The 20175-nt window shown below is 35.1% G+C and overlaps 1 protein-coding gene across 4 annotated transcripts in view; it reads left to right on the top strand.

The window, feature by feature from the left end:
• Positions 1 to 20175, top strand: part of SSBP2 (single stranded DNA binding protein 2) — a 303233-nt gene that overhangs the window by 191821 nt on the left and 91237 nt on the right. For 3 of the 4 annotated variants that reach the window (XR_009694225.1, XM_061151945.1, XM_061151948.1), the window contains one exon: positions 16781 to 16870. The exons of the other annotated variant lie outside the window; for it this stretch is intronic. Coding sequence is in view for 2 of the 3 variants with exons in the window: in XM_061151945.1 (XP_061007928.1) it covers positions 16781 to 16870 (90 nt within the window). In the remaining variant the exon portion in view is untranslated. The remainder of the gene's footprint in view (positions 1 to 16780; positions 16871 to 20175) is intronic. 4 annotated transcript variants of the gene reach the window in all.

Here is a 20175-nt window from a genome sequence, read left to right as displayed (position 1 = left end):
TACTACTTTTAACAGAACAGTAATTACCATCTTTTAAAAGTAAACAATAATATTTCTGTTCAAGTTGCTTTCAAGTTCTCTTTTTATTCATAATAACTTTTGGAGACATGAGATAAATGTTGAACCTTAGAAATTAACCTTTGCATAGAAATCATTCCAAAACATTGTGATGTAGTGAAATAATATAAATTTTTCACACCTATTAAAATTTCTGCTTAAGCATATTTGAATTATTTGTTCTAGATAAAATTTAAGAACTTTAAAAAATTTGTCATATTAGATATAAATTATTTCAGGTCCATGCTAATAATGCTGTTAAAGGAAAAAACTCAAAAATACTGACTTTAAACTTCTTCCTACAAAAACTGTGAATTACAAAAGAGAAAAAGATATTTCACTGAAGCTGTGTCTTTTACATAAACTTTTTAACTGACTTATGGGATATGACTTCTCAAAAGATGAGTATAGAATGGTTATCTTCCTCCTGGAAAAATTAAATACACAAAGATGACAGTGATTCTTGCTATTGATACAGAGCCATACTTCCATGACTGTAATTTGTTCTGTGACAAAGTTTCAAAAAAAGAACTTCTTAAAGAGATTCTACAGTCATGCAATCAGAATAAGCGTGCCTTGGATTCTAAGACAAGCTACTGTAAGATGAGAGAGGAAGCAATTGAGGGTATATAGCAGATCATTGAGAGAGAGTCAATACGGGTTAGTAGATCTGCCATGGAGATCTCAGAGACTGATAGCAGGAAACAGAGGTATGTGCAAGTGGTTATCATTAGGATGCCAGAGAATGAGTAATGGGAATGTTCAGCAGGTGAAAAAAGCTCTGCAAGGGGAGGGTGATGGCAAGAAACAAGGAATACAAGTTAACTCTGGTGTCAAGGGAATCCAACTGCAAATACTGATGACTCAACTGTGGCAATGGAAGTCCAGTGGCAGAACATACTTTCTCAGAATTAATATGAGGAACGAACACAATATAATGTTTTCTTATTTGTCTCTAAGGCATTGAGATGCTAGTTGGATGGGACTGGCACGGAAAGCTCAGCAAATGAAAGTAAGGAATGGGCTTTTTCCTGGTATAAGGATTGAAGCTGGATCCTAGTTTCTTTGAATCAGTGTGCAGGGTCAGGGACCATTAGCAAAGTTGATACGATGGTGAATCCTGAATGATGGTTTCAGCTGTCTTTGGATTTTCCTGTCAGTGGAGCTAGCTTGGCTGGAGTCTAGGTGGGATTGGGGATCCTCCAGTTAATAGTTAAGGAGCTGTGTCTCTGTGGCTAAGAAGGTGGAGTTAAGAGTCCTGGCAGGTGATTATAACCGGAGAAAAGATGCTTCCTGTGCCGTTCTTCTCACTGTGCTTCCCCACTCTTAACTGTGGAAGAGAAGAGCCTGAGACGTGATTCAAAGCCACTAAAAGATTTGTGGCATCTTTGGAATTAGGGTGATGGTGCCACAAAAAAAGAAAACTACAGGCCAATATCACTGATGAACATAGATGCAAAAATCCTTAACAAAATTCTAGCAAACAGAATCCAACAACATATTAAAAAAATCATACACCATGACCAAGTGGGCTTTATCCCAGGAATGCAAGGATTCTTTAATATCTGCAAATCAATCAATGTAATACACCACATTAACAAATTGAAAGATAAAAACCATATGATTATCTCAATAGATGCAGAGAAAGCCTTTGACAAAATTCAACACTCATTTATGATTAAAACTCTCCAAAAAGCAGGAATAGAAGGAACATACCTCAACATAATAAAAGCTATATATGACAAACCCACAGCAAGCATCACCCTCAATGGTGAAAAATTGAAAGCATTTCCCCTGAAATCAGGAACAAGACAAGGGTGCCCACTCTCACCACTACTATTCAACATAGTGTTGGAAGTTCTGGCCACAGCAATCAGAGCAGAAAAAGAAGTAAAAGGAATCCAGATAGGAAAAGAAGAAGTGAAACTCTCACTGTTTGCAGATGACATGATCCTCTACATAGAAAACCCTAAAGACTCTACCAGAAAATTACTAGAGCTAATCAATGAATATAGTAAAGTTGCAGGATATAAAATTAACACACAGAAATCCCTTGCATTCCTATATACTAACAATGAAAAAACAGAAAGAGAAATTAAGGAAACAATACCATTCACCATTGCAACAAAAAGAATAAAATACTTAGGAGTATATCTACCTAAAGAAACAAAAGACCTATACATAGAAAACTATAAAACACTGATGAAAGAAATCAAAGAGGACACAAACAGATGGAGAAACATACCGTGTTCATGGATTGGAAGAATCAATATTGTCAAAATGGCTATTCTACCCAAAGTTGTCTATAGATTCAATGCAATCCCTATCAAGCTACCAACGATATTTTTCACAGAACTAGACCAAAGAATTTCACAATTTGTATGGAAATACAAAAAACCTCGAATAGCCAAAGTAATCTTGAGAAAGAAGAATGGAACTGGAGGAATCAACCTGCCTGACTTCAGACTCTACTACAAAGCCACAGTCATCAAGACAGTATGGTACTGGCACAAAGACAGAAATATAGATCAATGGAACAGAATAGAAAGCCCAGAGATAAATCCACGAACCTATGGACACCTTATCTTTGACAAAGGAGGCAAGGATATACAATGGAAAAAAGACAACCTCTTTAACAAGTGGTGCTGGGAAAACTGGTCAACCACTTGTAAAAGAATGAAACTAGAACACTTTCTAACACCATACACAAAAATAAACTCAAAATGGATTAAAGATCTAAATGTAAGACCAGAAACTATAAAACTCCTAGAGGAGAACATAGGCAAAACACTCTCCGACATAAACCACAGCAAGATCCTCTATGACCCACCTCCCAGAATATTGGAAATAAAAGCAAAACTAAACAAATGGGACCTAATGAAACTTAAAAGCTTTTGCACTACAAAGGAAACTATAAGTAAGGTGAAAAGACAGCCCTCAGATTGGGAGAAAATAATAGCAAATGAAGAAACAGACAAAGGATTAATCTCAAAAATATACAAGCAACTCCTGCAGCTCAATTCCAGAAAAATAAATGACCCAATCAAAAAATGGGCCAAAGAACTAAACAGACATTTCTTCAAAGAAGACATACAGATGGCTAACAAACACATGAAAAGATGCTCAACATCACTCATTATTAGAGAAATGCAAATCAAAACCACAATGAGGTACCATTACACGCCAGTCAGGATGGCTGCTATCCAAAAGTCTACAAGCAATAAATGCTGGAGAGGGTGTGGAGAAAAGGGAACCCTCTTACACTGTTGGTGGGAATGCAAACTAGTACAGCCGCTATGGAGAACAGTGTGGAGATTTCTTAAAAAACTGGAAATAGTACTGCCATATGACCCAGCAATCCCACTTCTGGGCATACACACTGAGGAAACCAGATCTGAAAGAGACACGTGCACCCCAATGTTCATCGCAGCACTGTTTATAATAGCCAGGACATGGAAGCAACCTAGATGCCCATCAGCAGACGAATGGATAAGGAAGCTGTGGTACATATACACCATGGAATATTACTCAGCCATTAAAAAGAATTCATTTGAACCAGTCCTAATGAGATGGATGAAGCTGGAGCCCCTTATACAGAGTGAAGTAAGCCAGAAAGATAAAGAACATTACAGCATACTATCACATATATATATATGGAATTTAGAAAGATGGTAACGATAACCCTATATGCAAAACAGAAAAAGAGACACAGAAATACAGAACAGACTTTTGAACTCTGTGGGAGAATGTGAGGGTGGGATATTTCAAAAGAACAGCGTGTATACTATCTATGGTGAAACAGATCGCCAGCCCAGGTGGGATGCATGAGACAAGTGCTCCAGCCTGGTGCACTGGGAGGACTCGGGGGAATCGGGTGGAGAGGGAGGTGGGAGCAGGGATGGGGATGGGGAATACGTGTAAATCCATGGCTGATTCATATCAATGTATGAGAAAACCCACTGAAATGTTGTGAAGTGATTGGCCTCCAACTAATAAAAAAAAAAAAGATTAAAAAAAAAAAAAGATTTGTGAGACCAAGAATGCCACAAAACTAAACTCTGTTCACTTGGGAGATTGGAAAGACAATTCATTTAATCAAAATTATAGTATTTGCAAATAAGCTGTATGCAACAGAGCAAATCCAATAACCTCTAAGAACCCATAGAGTTCCCTCATTTCTAGGTGCCTCATGGAAAATGTTTTTCAAAATGAAATAGTAATTTTGGAGGGAGGGTGTTACTAGTTTTCTATTTATGACTTAACAAATTGCGACAAATTTAGCAGCTTTCGAGTTTATTATCTCACAGTTCTCTAGGTCAGAAGTCAGGGTTGACTGGGCTGTTTAGGTCTCATAAGGCTGAAATCAAGGTCTTGGGCCTGCTGGGTTCTTATCATGAGGCTTTGAGAAGAATCAACTTTCACACTTACGTAGGTTGTTGGTAAAATTCAGTTCCTTGTGGTTGTAGGAGTCAGCCAGAGACTGCTTTCAGGTTCTAGAAACCACTATGTTCACAGGCTCCAAGGATTAGCCCATGGGTATCTTTGGGGGGCTAGTCTGTCTACCATAGAGGAAAGCAATTTTTTGCCAAGGGATGACTTTGATTGTCCAATTTCTCTTACCATAAGAGAAGTTAAAATACCTAGACCCCAAACTGGTAGAAGCCTAGGGATTTTTATACTGAATCAATAGTGTAGAAAAAAGACAAAGGCTTCCAGCTTTGAAGTCAAAAAGGAAAAAGTAGGGCAACGAACAGAATCAATAATGGTTAAAAACCTAACACCTTTTCCTTGTGTTTCCTTTAAACTATGGTATTTTGAAATACCGCTTAAGCTTATTTTAGTAAGTGTTTGACTAAAATGTCCCCATTTTGTTTCATTTTTAAACAGAAAATTTTATATGCTGTTTGAGTTTTCATCACAGCTCATAATTGCAAGGAGTAATCATCATACTAGGTTCGAAAGTCTTTGTGATCAAAATGAATCTGTGCATCTTAGATCAGCCCCAGGCACATAGTAGGTACCTAATATTTGGGTTGCATGTACAGATGCAAAGATATCACCTAAACTAAATTGTCTCAAAGCAGATTCTTTATGTCAGCTCTTTTGCTTTTTTTTCCTTTATAAAGTTATTGAAAATATGGAAGTAGAGAAGAGTTCCCTCAATTCATCTTGGGAAATACAGTCTTACCACATGTTTAAGCTGAATTATTTTACATTACTGCAGCCTAACTTCATTAGCTTATTTCAGTTTTTCATATTTTTTCTACATGTTATTTTGGAATTTTCAAACATAAAGGGAGAGTTTATAAATAATACAATGAATACTCAATACCCCTCACCTAACTAAATCTACCAATGTGTCAGCCATTTTTCTTATCATCTACCTTTTCTGATTAAAGCTGAATAGAGAATTCAAGGAAGCTGATTTCTGAACTATGAAATATGATGTTTTCTGCTATTTTGAAAATTAACAACCAAATCAAAGTCTGGCTGCTAAAGTATTCTTTAGGAATGAAATCATCACTGTGTTTATCAGAGTCCTTTTGCATTTCTCTTGCACTTAAAACATATTTTAGCATCACTAGCTGCTTCCCTTCTATTGCCTATCATATTTCCCATGCTTCTTGCCCATCGTGTGAAAAAGGTAGCATTTTGTAGAAATTACCAGCAAAAACAAAGCACTTTTTTTCTTCCACATGGCAAACATTAGCTGTAATGTTTAGATCAATTCTTTTACATTCTGTGTTTCTGGGTACTCGGGAACTACTTTGGATTTTGTTCTTAATGTTATTTCTGAGTCTCGCCCTCTTTTGGAAGTCGAAAGGGTTGAGTATTACACCCTGGATAATTAAGTTTTGTGAAATCTACCTATGAAATATTTTTAAAACAAGCCTGAAACAGTAGTCCATGATGCTGGTTCTGTAGACTCTTCAGAGGGTGACTCAGTGGAGTGGACTAGGGTAGAAAGCATGCGACACTAAAAATGAATTTGTGAAGACAGAGCAAACTAATGCCAGCAATAATGAAAGTGATTTTTAATTGTTTCTAGGATCTAACTTTCCAAAACAGAAAAACTGGTTCATCATGGTCTGAAAATTAAAGTGTTTCATATGTTATTGAAATAAGAGTTCTTTTTTAAATTAGAAATGTCTGTATTTCATTTAAACTTAAAATTAGGGATTAGGTTTGCCTTAAGTTATTAATAGCATTAGGTCTTGTTTTTATAGCTATTGACAAAACTGTCAGTGTGTATTTTTAACCTATAGCAATTTTTATTTATATTACAAACAGAACATGAAATTTCAGAAAGTGTGTGACCAGTTTATCAGTTACAACATTCTAACACTTAATTTTTTGCATCCACCATCTTTGATAATTTTTTACCATTTCCATAATTATAATCATACACCCAATTCTATATTTGGAATGTTTTACATAGCACTATATCATAAATAAGAACTTACCTGATGATTCAGATGGTAAAGAATTAGGAGACCCAGGTTTGATTTCTGGGTCAGGAAGATCTCCTGGAGAAGGAAATGGCAACCCACTCCAGTACTCTTGCCTGGAGAATTCCATGGACAGAGGAACCTGGTGGGCTACAGTCCATGGGTTGCAAAGAGTTGGACACAACTGAGTGACTTTCTTTTTCATGTCATAAATAAACTCCTGTTCCCAAATAATACCACTTGTAACTATGATTTTTGATGGTTGAAACATGTTCTGTCACTTATTTGTGTTGCAATTTATAGAAGTATTATATTATTATTAAATTTGACTATTTCTTACTATAAATAAATGACAGTGAACATGTTTAATGCACACTGTTTTTCTCATAGTTCAAAGTCTATACCGGATAGCATCTGAAAAGAAAGATCACTTAATCAAAATGTATTAATTTGTATAGCACATGGTGTATGCATGTGAAGCGCTTTCTACAAGTGTACTGACTAGTTTTCTGTGCCACTGTTGTTGTTCAGTTGCTAAGTCATGTCCGAATCTCTTGTGACCCCATGAACTGTTGCCCGTCAGGCTTCTCTGTCCGTGGGATTTCCCAGGCAAGAATACTGGAGTGGATTGTTATTTCCTCCTCTAGGGGATCTTCCTGACCCAGGGATCAAACCTACATCTCCTGCATTGGCAGGCAGATTCTTTATCACTGAGCCATCAGGAAAGCCCTTCCATGCCACTAATAACTTGTTAAAATCCTGTCCTAGCAAGATTCCTAAGCGTATTTCCAAAGTTATCAAGAATATCATAACTATTTACTTAGTTGCTGAAAACATTTGCAAGGTTTGCCAGATCTTTCCTTTACATCTATTAACTGAAAAAAATAACCCAGGTGTGATCACTGAAAAGGTTCACATCTCACTAGACAAGAAATTTAGAGATCAATACCTATGGAATTGAAACATTGGGAATTATAAATATCAAGAAAACATCCATCATATCTTTAGAAGAGAAAAACAGTTTACATCCCAAGGAACAAAAATCAGATGGCACCAGACTTCTCAGCAACATTAATACCAGACAACAGTGGTACAGTGGTATCTGTAGTTTTGATGTGATTTAAAAAAGATTTTTGCACATATAAGGATTTGGAAAATGATATTCATATATCCTCTAGCCAACTAAGAAATGTATGCAAATTGCAACTCATATAAGTAGCACAGTTATGTTATTTTCTTAAGCTGAAAGGGAAAAAAAGTAGACAAAATTGAAGTTATTTTTTATGCTGAAAGTATAAAATTGATTATAAAACTGAATAGAGAGGTAAAAATTATTACTGAAAGAAGAATGATTAAGACAAAAAGTTTATACCTAAAACTCTAGGTGTTTATAATAAGGGTTAAGAAATAGAAGAGGGTGATGTAGAATAAGAGAAAGCCACCTTCATTTTTCATAAAGAAAGGTAAACAGTATTGTTTGTCTTAACATTAGTACCTTTAAAGCTTAAGATGGAGAAAAGCTTTTTCTTTCTAGCTCTAAAGGACATCTCATTAGATGCATATTAGAAGCCTTTTCTGCTAACAAGTGGAACAGTCAAATAAAATATAGCATAAAGTTTTAAAATAAATGGATGGGAGATGACATATGAGCACACAGAAAGCTGAGTTTGAAATATTAATTTTAGGCAAAATAGATTCAAGGCAGTGATTATTAAACATGAAAAAGAAAAGTTAAATGGACAAGCAGCAGTTGTAGGGTATTATATATTTGAAAGAGCAAGAGGACAAAAATTAGGGACAATATAAAGGTATTTGGCAAATGGATAAAAATGTAGACCAAGAACATGGATATTTTATTAAGTATTCCTGGAATATTATGAAAATTGGTCATTGATTAGGCCATATAAAAATTATTCAAAAGTCCTAAATACAGAAGTTGTGTATCTTGCATCATGCTAAGTTGCTTCAGTCATGTCTGACTCTGTGTGACCCCATGGACTGCAGCTCACCAGGCTCCTCTGTCCATGGGGATTCTCCAGGCAGGAATACTGGAGAGGGTTGCCATGCCCTCCTCCAGGGATCTTCCTGACTCCGGGATGGAACCTGCATCCCTTACATCTCTCGCATTAGCAGGCAGGTTCTTAGCACTGGCACCACCTGGGAAGCCCCAGGTATATCTTACCTGGGCACAACTGGGAAACCAGAAACTAAAAAGGAAAATAAAACCTCCATCCATTTGTAAATTAAAGTATATCTTTGGTTACATGTACAAAGTTTGATATTAGTATTCTCATTTTTTTCTAAATCATCTAATCAGTATGGTTTCCAGTTGTATCCAGTAACTCTTTGGAAAACTAAAAATTGTATTTATTGGATGATCTAGGGAAAAAATCATGAATACCACCATCAGACCTTGCAGGTTCAATCAAGGATAAATTCAGAGCCAAATTTACAGTTTTATATTATTTATCTTTTTAAAGAAAGAGAAAACATTTACTAATTTATTAAAAGTTTGAAAGTAAAACCTTTTTTAAACAAAGGAAAGAAGAAAAAAATTTTAAAGAATAAAATATACTAAGTAGGAAAAAAAAGGTGAATTAATAGAACAATTCCTGGCAAAGATGATGATGACAATGATGACAGCACTTATTCAGTTTAGGAGAAAACAAGTCATCATTTGTTAAGGACCAGCAGTTCAGGAAGGCAGGCTGTGCTCCAGAGGCATCCAGAGACTAAGGCTAGCGGATCCTCAGCCATTGTTCAGGGCATTGGTCTTATAGGCATGACAGAAAGTGGATCTCCAATTAAAAGTGAGTAGGAGGCATCCAGAAAGTGATGTGTACCTCTTCTGCCCACGTTAGGAAGAGCATCGGAGACTCAGCAGCATTTGTAGCGGGGTTGTGGTCCCTGGCTACTCTCCTCTTGCCGTGGGAAAAGACGGAGGACAGATGTTGGTGGTCTGCTTGCAGGCTCTCCCAGCTGCTACAGAGGACCTTTTTAAAACATGTGAAAGCAGTGTGTATATGAATAAAACAGAAAGTCCCAAAGAAACGAAGTTTTCTGGGAAAAAGATAAATGAACAGAATTGAAGTAAATAAGATAAAAAATATAAAAAATAATAAGGACCATAATTACTTCCAAAATTGCCTTTGTATTCAGGCAGTTTTATCACTGCATATTTTTTAACTTCACAAAGTAGATAAACACCATATTATGTAAATTTCCTCAGAGCATTGCAAAAGAGTTTGCCATCCAGTCCATTTTGAGGAAGCAGAATAATCCTCATGCTTAAATTTGAAAATATAATCTAGCAAGGAACTTTCTAAACCTGTCTCATTTAGAAAATAGATATGAAGATCCTAAATAAAGTATTTTAGCTAATAAAATTATTAACCTACTAAAAGGATCATCCATAATGATCAAGCATGGTTTATCTCAAATACAATGATGGTTTAAGAAAACTGTCAATGTATAGTTACTTATATCATGCTTCCCCAAAGAAAAACTAAATAATACCAATCAAATATGAAAAGGCAATGTGTCTCTTATTATTCCTGATCTTTGAAAATTGCTTAAAAAACACTAGGCATAGAAATATTTCTTATTGTGATAAAGAGCATGTCTTCAACCAACAGCCGAAGTATTTAACTGTGCTCTGCATTAAAATTGTGAAGACAGAAAAACTACTACAGAGCCATGATTAACCACGGTTTTAATTTCTGCAATTTTTGTTATTCACAGACAACCAGGATCTGAAAAAAATTAAAGATTCAGAAATAAGCAATTCATAAGTTTTAAAATGCACACTATTCTGAATAGTATGATGAAGTCTCACCCTGTCTTGCATCATCCTGCCTAGGACATGAATCACCAGCTTAACCCACCCATTGATCAGTCAGCAGCTGTCTGGTTATCAGATCCACTCTGATGGTATCACAGTGCTTGTGTTCACCTGACCCTTACTTTGCCTATTAATAGTCCAAAGCACAACAGTGGTGGTGTGGGCAATTCAGATACACCAGAAGAAGTTGGAAAAGGCTTCCTTTAAGTGAAAAATTGAAAGTTCTAGACTTAATAAGGAAAGAAAAGCAATTGTATGCTGAGGTTGCTAAGATTTTTGGTAAGAATAAGTCTTCCGTGAAATTGTGACAAAGAAAAAAGACATCTGTGCTGGTTTTCACACCTCAGACTGCAAACGTTATGGCCGCAATGCATGCTGAGCACTAAGTTAAGTTAGAAAAGGCATAATAACATTTGTGGCTGGGAGATATGAGCAAGACTTCAGCAAGAGATCCTCTGAACCAGGTGACATCAAGACATTTTCTGCCAGTAAGGGATGGTTACACAGATGCAGAAATAGGTTTAGATCAAATAATATAAAAATTACAAAAGAGCTGCCTCTGTTGATGAAGAAGCCACTGCCAAAATTGAGGAAGTAAAGGAGAGACCACATTTATAAAACTTTTATCACAGTATATTGTTATAATTGTATTATTTTTAGTTATTGTTATTAATCTCTTACTGTGCCTAATTTATAAATTAAATTTTATCATAAGTATATATGTATAGGAAAAAACATATACAGGATTCAGTACTATCTGCAGTTTCAGGCATCCAGTAAAGGTCTTGGAATCTATCCCCCATGGATGAGGGAGTCTACTGTATCAACATTTTAAATATTTCTCAGAACAATATTTGTATCTGCCTTTAAAATAGCACAAATGTCTTAATAGTAAATACCAATAATTCTCTGCCAGGTGTCTTCCTACTCATTTCTTCCAATTTGCAAGAAATATATCACTATTTTAGTTTCTGTTATTACCTTCACAATTTTACGTATACTCTAAAGATCTTTTTCCTTTTCTACCAAATGTAGATTTTATGTCTTGATTCCCAGTGTATTCCTAGGCAGCTGGTTCTGTACCATCCTTAGTAACTAAAACTGTTAGTTATTTAATGTGTGTTTTACAATCGACTGCATCCTAGTTTTAATTTTAAGCAAAGTTTTATTTTATGCCTGTTGTTTTGAAACTTTCTTACAACAATATATACAACTTTTTTTTTTCTACCAGAGGCTACTAGTGATAATAACTAAGGTTAAAATAAGAACTCTTCTAGCTTTTATTTTAGATTGTTAAAAAAGGAAAATATAAAATAACAACATACCTCACTGTTCTTTACGTTCAGAAATACGGAATTAGAGAATGAAAATAGTATTAAAATTCAGTTATATAATAGCATTGAAGAGAAAATAGGAAATGGTGCTGGACACATATACAAGGGAAAAGTAAATACATGAGGAAGGAGCATAGGTTGACTTGTGCCTTGTTACAAGGTAGAAAGATATGAAAACACAAAGTCCAAGAAAGGAGACTTAAATATATAAGTTACTCATTTTGTGGTGACTCTTTAAGGTTCATTGTAATATTTTCCTTGGGAAAGCAAATAATTGTTCCATAATTTATTTCATTTGAAAATATCAAATTTAATATATTGTATTTATAAAAAGTAAGTAAAGATAGTGATTTAAGAAAATACTTTTAAAATTAAAAGTAAAATTTTCACTTTCAAAAAAACATTAAAATTCAAGTCATGTGGCAAAGTAAGTTAATTTAAGAGCAGTTAGAAAATGCAAATCTGAATGTATTAAAATCATATAAATTAAACCAGTAAAAAGAAAAATATTTTTAATGGTAATTAATATTTTTACATTTGCTCCAAAAATATTCACTTAATTAGAAGAAATATTTTAAAACCATGTTATTTATATGTCTTTCTTTTTCACAGGAGAGAGAACTTAAAAAGTCAACCCTAAATAATTGCAAATATATTATATATAACGGATTTTCCATGGTATTCTAATGGGAATTCACACAAATCCAGTGAAGCTAATGCTTTGTAGTAGCTCTTAGTATAATTAACTTATTTGTTCTCCTTTTGTAATTCAGTCACAACCCACCACGCCCTCCCCGAATAATACATACTTTGAGTTAGAACCAACAAAATTTCTGTGGATCCTCAAGTCATGAGATAAATTTGTCTCGTGAGTTGGAAGTAAACTTGAAACAAGTCTCAGAAATTCCAGCCATGAAACCCAAGAAATGCTGTATTTCGCCCTTCTACATAAAGCTTTAATCCCTAAAACCTGATTCTTCCTTGGCTTACAGTTTCAAAGCATGTTTTAATATTATTTATATTGCTACTGTATATAAATGAGCAATTTAGGCAGTTTGAAAAATACACTGTTTTCCAATGCTCAGAGTAACATTTAATGTGTCTTTTTAGTGTTTTTTATCAGACTAGTGTTTGTTATTGATCACCGTGGTGTACCAAATGGTACTCTAAGCTTGAGTCCACACAGTACAACAAAGGGAACAATTATCCCTTGTCAGTAAATCCCAGAAGAATGGATGGATAATTCAGCTCAAAATTGTGATCCACAAAGTGAAGTTTGGACTGAAATGCTCTACACTAGTGCTTTGTACTGGGTAAATAAACTGGATAATTACTAGTATTCCATTCACTTCAATTTATGTCCCTAGGCCAAGTCTAGAAGTTGCTATTACACCAGAAAACGAAAGCATCATGCTCTATACTAGAAATCATGTGGCTACAAAACTATTTTCAAGACATCTCTACTGTTATGGCCACAGTGTGATTATTATGAAAGAAAATTTTCTAATAATTCTTATGACACTGTGAAGGAATAGGTGTAAAATATTTTTTTTTTTTTTATTAGTTGGAGGCCAGTCACTTCACAACATTTCAGTGGGTTTTGTCATACATTGATATGAATCAGCCATGGATTTACATGTATTCCCCATCCCAATCCCCGCTCCCACCTCCCTCTCCACCCGATTCCTCTGGGTCTTCCCAGTGTACCAGGCCGGAGCTCTTGTCTCATGCATCCCACCTGGGCTGGTGATCTGGTTCACCATAGATAGTATACATGCTGTTCTTTTGAAATATCCCACCCTCACATTCTCCCACAGAGTTCAAAAGTCTGTTCTGTATTTCTGTGTCTCTTTTTCTGTTTTGCATATAGGGTTATCGTTACCATCTTTCTAAATTCCATATATATGTGTTAGTATGCTGTAATGTTCTTTATCTTTCTGGCTTACTTCACTCTGTATAAGGGGCTCCAGCTTCATCCATCTCATTAGGACTAGTTCAAATGAATTCTTTTTAACGGCTGAGTAATATTCCATGGTGTATATGTACCACAGCTTCCTTATCCATTCGTCTGCTGATGGGCATCTAGGTTGCTTCCATGTCCTGGCTATTATAAACAGTGCTGCGATGAACACTGGGGTGCACGTGTCTCTTTCAGATCTGGTTTCCTCAGTGTGTATGCCCAGAAGTGGGATTGCTGGGTCATATGGCAGTTCTATTTCCAGTTTTTTAAGAAATCTCCACACTGTTTTCCATAGCGGCTGTACTAGTTTGCATTCCCACCAACAGTGTAAGAGGGTTCCCTTTTCTCCACACCCTCTCCAGCATTTATTGCTTGTAGACTTTTGGATAGCAGCCATCCTGACTGGCGTGTAATGGTACCTCATTGTGGTTTTGATTTGCATTTCTCTAATAATGAGTGATGTTGAGCATCTTTTCATGTGTTTGTTAGCCATCTGTAGGTGTAAAATATTAATATGTAAGACATCTTTAAAATGTATGAAGGTGATCTCAACAACAGAGTAAGAAGCATATTTAAATCAGTCACCATAATTTGATCCATTTGTTTGGTTGATTCATTCATTTCTGACTATTCTATTTAAAATTATAATTCTTACCCTCTTAACGGGGAACTCTCTTATTTCTTGCTTTCTTTTTCTCCATAGCACTAATTGTGTTTTCCCCCCTCACTAGAATGTTAATTCCAAAAAGGCAAGGACTTTTTTTTCTATTGTGTCAGCTATTATGTTGTAGAGCTTGTAAGAGAGTCCTGGCAAGATATATTTTGACTGAATTTATTAAATAATTTTGAAGTCACAAAATGAAAATTCAGAAGGTATTTCAGATTTAACTTGCTTAAATCTTCATCTGTATCATTTGTTTCATTTTTAAATAATAGCTGATAAAAGACCTTACAAACCATATACAATGAAGAACTTTGAAGAAAAAAACTATTTTATACCTTTTAACAATGTAATCCCCCCCGAAAAGAGAAAAAATAAAGGAGCCAGTGACAACCTAACATCTTTACTTGTTAAGTTTTAGTTTAGATACAAACAGATATTTTTCCCTTTAGATAGGCAAAAGCTTTTTTAATGTACTTCCTGTCCTGTGCTGTGCTGATCGTGTCCTGTTCCTGGCAACCCTGTAAACTGTGGCCCACCAGAGTACTCCTTCCATGGGATTTCCCAAGCAAGAAGACTGGAGTGGGTTGCCATTTCCTCCTCCAGGGGATCTTCCCAACCCAGGAATTGAACCTGTGTCTCCTGTGGCTTCTGCATTGGCAGGCAGATTCTTTACCACTGAGCCACCTAAACCCCAGTATACTTGCTAGGCAACAAGAGTTACAAGAGAAATAGCATATTTGCACAGCGCTAAGCAGTTGCAGCAATTCACTAAATTCTTTTTTCTTGTAAACCTGCTCAACGTTGTAGTGTCCATTTCTATAAAAGCATAGGTGAGTGTGGTTTACACACTTGTCTCTTTTAAGTAAGTTTTTTATTGCAGGAAAAGGTGTCTGTTCTACAGTTAATTAGAACAATAGTGACATCCTATGTCTAAGTTTTAGTACTAAGAGCAACTTCCCCGTTATAGTAATTGACTGTCAAAAGGTATAGATCAAATCTTCCTAGATCTGCCTGTAACCATATATATTTAGTTAGAAGAAGATAAATGTTTGGTATGGTTTACTCTTACTCTGACATTGTATATGAAAATTTTATACAAGTTTAGTTAAAATGAGAAAGCAATTTGCCTTTAATATTTTTAAAAAACATGTGTTGATACATAATGCAAATTACAACACTGTGACAAATGGTAGGTATTCAATTAATGTACACTGAATGAAATTGCATGTTTTTGTTTAAAATGGGATAATAGATTGATGTTTAATCTTAATATCTAACAAATACTATTTCTCCTCTAATACTTATGTGTTTTAGCAGAAGTTTAGAATTTTGGCATTCATAGGTAAACACTTTAGATAACCAAATTTAAATCTAGGTTTCCTCAAGAAAGACCAGAATCATTGGCCTTGATCGATAATACTTCCAGTACTACAGAATAAACATACTTTAGTATCTTGTCAATTTATATACTGGGAAATATATGCTGCAAATATACTTAGATATTACATCTTCTCATGGAATATTAAAGCATGAATGAATAAACTGATGGGAGAAAAGTATAACAAATATACTAGATCTTGGATTTGAGTTACTTTAATAACAGAACTGTTGGATTCGTACTGATCTGTCTTTAACATATTTCTGATCCCTTCTTGACTGTTCTTAGGACTTGTAATGTATCTAAACATATTGAGGGATGAAATCCATGGTTGTAAAATAGTTGTATGTATTACTGTTCTATGTAAGAATTAAATCTAAAACCTTGACTCAGTTACAAAGAGCCTATCCCAAAGTTTTTCATATTCCTATTTCATGAATAGGAATAGGATTCCATGAAATAATTTGCAAGTAAAGTAGATGTTAAATTTTTTAATCTGATTTTTTAATAATCTGTTTATATGAGACTAATCTGTGCAAATCTAATTCCTTTCTCTTATTCAGTCTCCTAATAACTTTTTCATTCTCACCACCCTATTTTTGCTATCTATTTTGGCTACCAAGTTATAGTATTTATATTAGAAAGTGAATAAAGTGAGTGTTGCCACCTATAGACAGAGAATTAATCTAAACAGAGTTCCTTTTTCCATCTCTTAAAACCATCATTTTCAAACTTGTTACTTTATTTACCTATTGGTTGTTGATGTTGCCATTTCATAAGTCTTTGCCTTAAAATAAAGCATTTATTTAAACTTCTATCATTTTATCTTATTAATTGCCTTTTATATATCACTCAAATATAGCATCTTATTATAGTTTGTGACTTTAAAAAGTTTTAAAGAGATCTGTTTAAACCAAATAACCTAGTCATATACCAAAGTAACTACTATATCTTAGTTTACCTCTGGAGTGGGAAAAGTTACCAATATTTGTTCCCAGGAATGAAAAGCTTCCCTTCCTACAGTCTGTTATCATCAGTCTTTGGTTTTGTGCCTTCTCTGTAATGATATAGGTTTGTTTCTCCTTTATTCTTTGCAGAGTGCTGCAGCAGCTCCCAGCCCAGTGCTAGGAAACATTCCCCCAGGAGATGGCATGCCCGTAGGCCCTGTGCCACCAGGGTTCTTTCAGGTACTCAGAGCAACTCCGACTAGGACTGTTAAGGCATAGGAACTCCTGTTCGATTTTATTGAAAGCTACAAAGGAGGAGGAGGCTATTGTAATCCTAAAGTAAACACAATCCTGTGCAGCCAACTCTTGATTATTCAGAGACCTGTTTTAGTATGCAGATTAGCCCTTCCTTCCAGTGTTTTATTTGTTGTCCGATTTTTATTCGTGTGTTTATTTTGCCATTTCACTGTTCAAGTAACGAGGTAGCTTAAGTGCAAATTAGCCCATTAAGCTAATGTGGTGAAGATTTGGTGGAAGAAAAGGCTAATGGATGAGGTTTTAGAATAATACATGGATTTTAACTATGTAACCCATCCATATCTCCACAGACCAAAGATAATCAAGATTTGGCTGTACTTTCACACTGTGGCTAAATCATAACCTATTCATTTATCAAAATTACAGGCTATAACAAAATATTTTTGTTATAGAATCATTGTTGTGGCTTTTAAATGAGATTTTTATATCATTATATAACATAAAATCAGATTTTAAAATGCATATGTTAGTATTTTAAATTTGCAACAAGCACATTTATTTTAGCAAAAGATGATAATGATTTTTAAAATTACATCACTTTTATGGCATCCACATTTAAATCTGACAGTTTTCTAACCCAAACCAACATAGATTCTAAAGTTTAACTACATAGTTAATTTTATAACACCCTTTGAGAAAATTAGGAAGAAGTTAGGAGTTAGAGCTACACTTGGAAGGCAGTATGGGAATTAATGTAATAGGTGATATTGTTAATGAATTACATAGGGTACTTATAAACTATTTTGTCACTTTTGTGTTTTGTAGTTTCAAGATTCTTGAAAATCATTTGTTAATACATACCGTCATTACAGAGTAGATCAATGTACTTATAAATGTGGAAATAGAAAAATAAGTAATTTTCCACGGTACAGCAATTGAATAAAAAAGTCATAATTAGAACTGAGTACTAACTCTGAAATGTAAAGTCCTTTAGGATATGCTTATTTGTCTGGCTACTCTATATTGATATTCAAAGTCTTAGAGCTCACATTCTGTGTTGAAGCACCTTAAAATATAGGCACATATACTTAATCACTATTTAAGATCATAAAATCTAACACTTAGTAACTGCTTACTGTATGCTATGCTTTTGTTCTAAATGTTTCACATGTATAAACTCTTAATCTTCACAATAACCTAAGTGTAAAGTAACTATTATCATCATTCTTATTGCACAAATAAAAAAATCAAGGCATGATAAGCAGTTTGCACAAAGTCAGAAAGTCACAGGACTGGGATTCAAAGCAAGGCTTTCTGAACTTCTGCCCTTGACTTCACCATTTAAAGTTCATGTGTGTGTTAGTTGCTCAGTCGTATCTGACTCTGGAACCCTGTGGACCCTAACAAATCTGTCCTTGGGATTTCCCAGGCAAGAATACGAGAGTGGGTTGCCATTCCCTTCTCCAGGGTATCTTCCCAACCCAGGGATCAAACTTGGGTCTCCTGCATTGCAGGCAGATTCTTTACCTTCTGAGCCAATGTTCATAGTTGATCATTATTCATAAAATAGTTCTAGCTCATTTTATGTGTTTTCCTCATGCTCTTATTGCTCTTGCTAAGGATAGATTGGCGTTAGGGAGTAAATCAGAAGAGTTTACTTACTTACAAGAGCTAGTAGAAGCTCTCTAAGTGGCACTTAAAAATAAAAAAGAGGATGAGTTGGGAAGGAAGCTAAATTTTTCCTAAGGTCAAGCAAATATGTATAAACCTATACATTTTCATTTTCACATTTTGTAGAATGAGCCATTTTTCCCTTACCTGCCTTCTGCCTAAGTCTTGGTAAGAGTAGTTGAAACAAAATTAATTTTTGTTTTAATCCAATTAGATAAACATTTGACTCCCACTAGATATCAGGCACTATGGCAGGCATCTAAACATGAATGTGTTTATACGTACCTTCCTAAAGCTCACTGTCTAACCCGTGAGTCATTATTTAAAATAAATAACTGTAATATAGCAAGATACATGCTGAAACAGAGTAAAGTTCTGTGTTGATCTAGAGAAGAGAACTATTAAGTCTGCCTGAACTGGCGCTAAAGGTGGTTTTGAAAAAGTTTTCCAAGAAAACAATCAGAAGAACAATACTGTAGAAAGTGGAAAAAATATAAGCAAAAGCATGGAAGCATCAGAATTAGCTATGCAGAGGTGTTCAGCAAAATATGAATCGAAAGTAGAGGAGGGAGACAGGCAGGAATTCCTGGAAATGAAATGGGAAAATAAACTCTAGTATCTTGAGAAGGGCCTTGTGTGCCATGTAAAGAACTTGAGTGTTTATTCACTAGGCTTGTAGGAGCTGTCAGACATTTTTAAGAAGGGCAGTGACCAGAGTTCAAACTATAGGGTAGATTTAGTCTTTGTTAAGCATCTATGATATAGTTGTATACAAAACCCCTGCCCTCACAAACTTACACTGTGGTGAATGAGAAAGAGAAAAGGCAATTCAAATTTAGAAAGAAATGGCTATATTAAATGGGTAGTGTATGTTTTTAGAGCAAATCGGAAGGCCACCAAACTCAATCTTGGGAGAGCCATTGTCAGAAAAATACTGTCAAAACAGTAAGTAAATCCAGGTTGGCATCTAAAGATGATTAGGCAAAGGAAGCAGGGAGAGATGAAAAGAATATTCCAGGAAGAGGGAAAAAAGAAATTATGAAGACCCAGACAAGAAAGCAGAGACCAAATAATTCCAAAAAACTGGAGCTTAATTATTAGCTAAAGAGAGAATGACTGGCAATGAGGCTCCAAAGGAACTTTGAGGGGCCTTGTAGGTTAGTTAATAGTTTGAGCTTATCTTAAAGGCAATAATAAGCTATTGAAGGGTTTTAAGCTGGAAGGAGGCCTGTTCCTATTTGCATTTTTTTGAAAAATCATTCCAGTTATAGGATGTAGCGAGGATTATAGAGGGATAGTTTTGAAACAGGGAGACCATTTAGGGGAGCTGTTACAGTAATCCACATGAGATTTGATGATAGGGACCACAAAATGAGGGGTAAATTTGAGGTGGGACGTCCAATTAAAGATATCCCATAGACCAGTGAGCATAAAGGTTTAAAGGCTAAGACAGTGATCTAGACTACAGGTAAAAATTGCAGGATTGTCATCATATCAAGGACCTGAATCCACAGGTGTACGTTGACTGTTCAAAGCAGAAAGTACAGAATGAGAGAGTAAAGGGATGTATACTTGAACTCTCAAAACACTAACACTCAAAAGAAGAGTGAAGGCAG

The sequence above is a fragment of the Dama dama genome, chromosome 9 (genome assembly GCF_033118175.1).
Source record: "Dama dama isolate Ldn47 chromosome 9, ASM3311817v1, whole genome shotgun sequence".
Taxonomy (NCBI): Eukaryota; Metazoa; Chordata; class Mammalia; order Artiodactyla; family Cervidae; genus Dama; species Dama dama.
The sequence above is the reverse complement of the archived record's forward strand: the minus strand, read 5'-3'. Positions and strand labels throughout refer to the sequence as shown.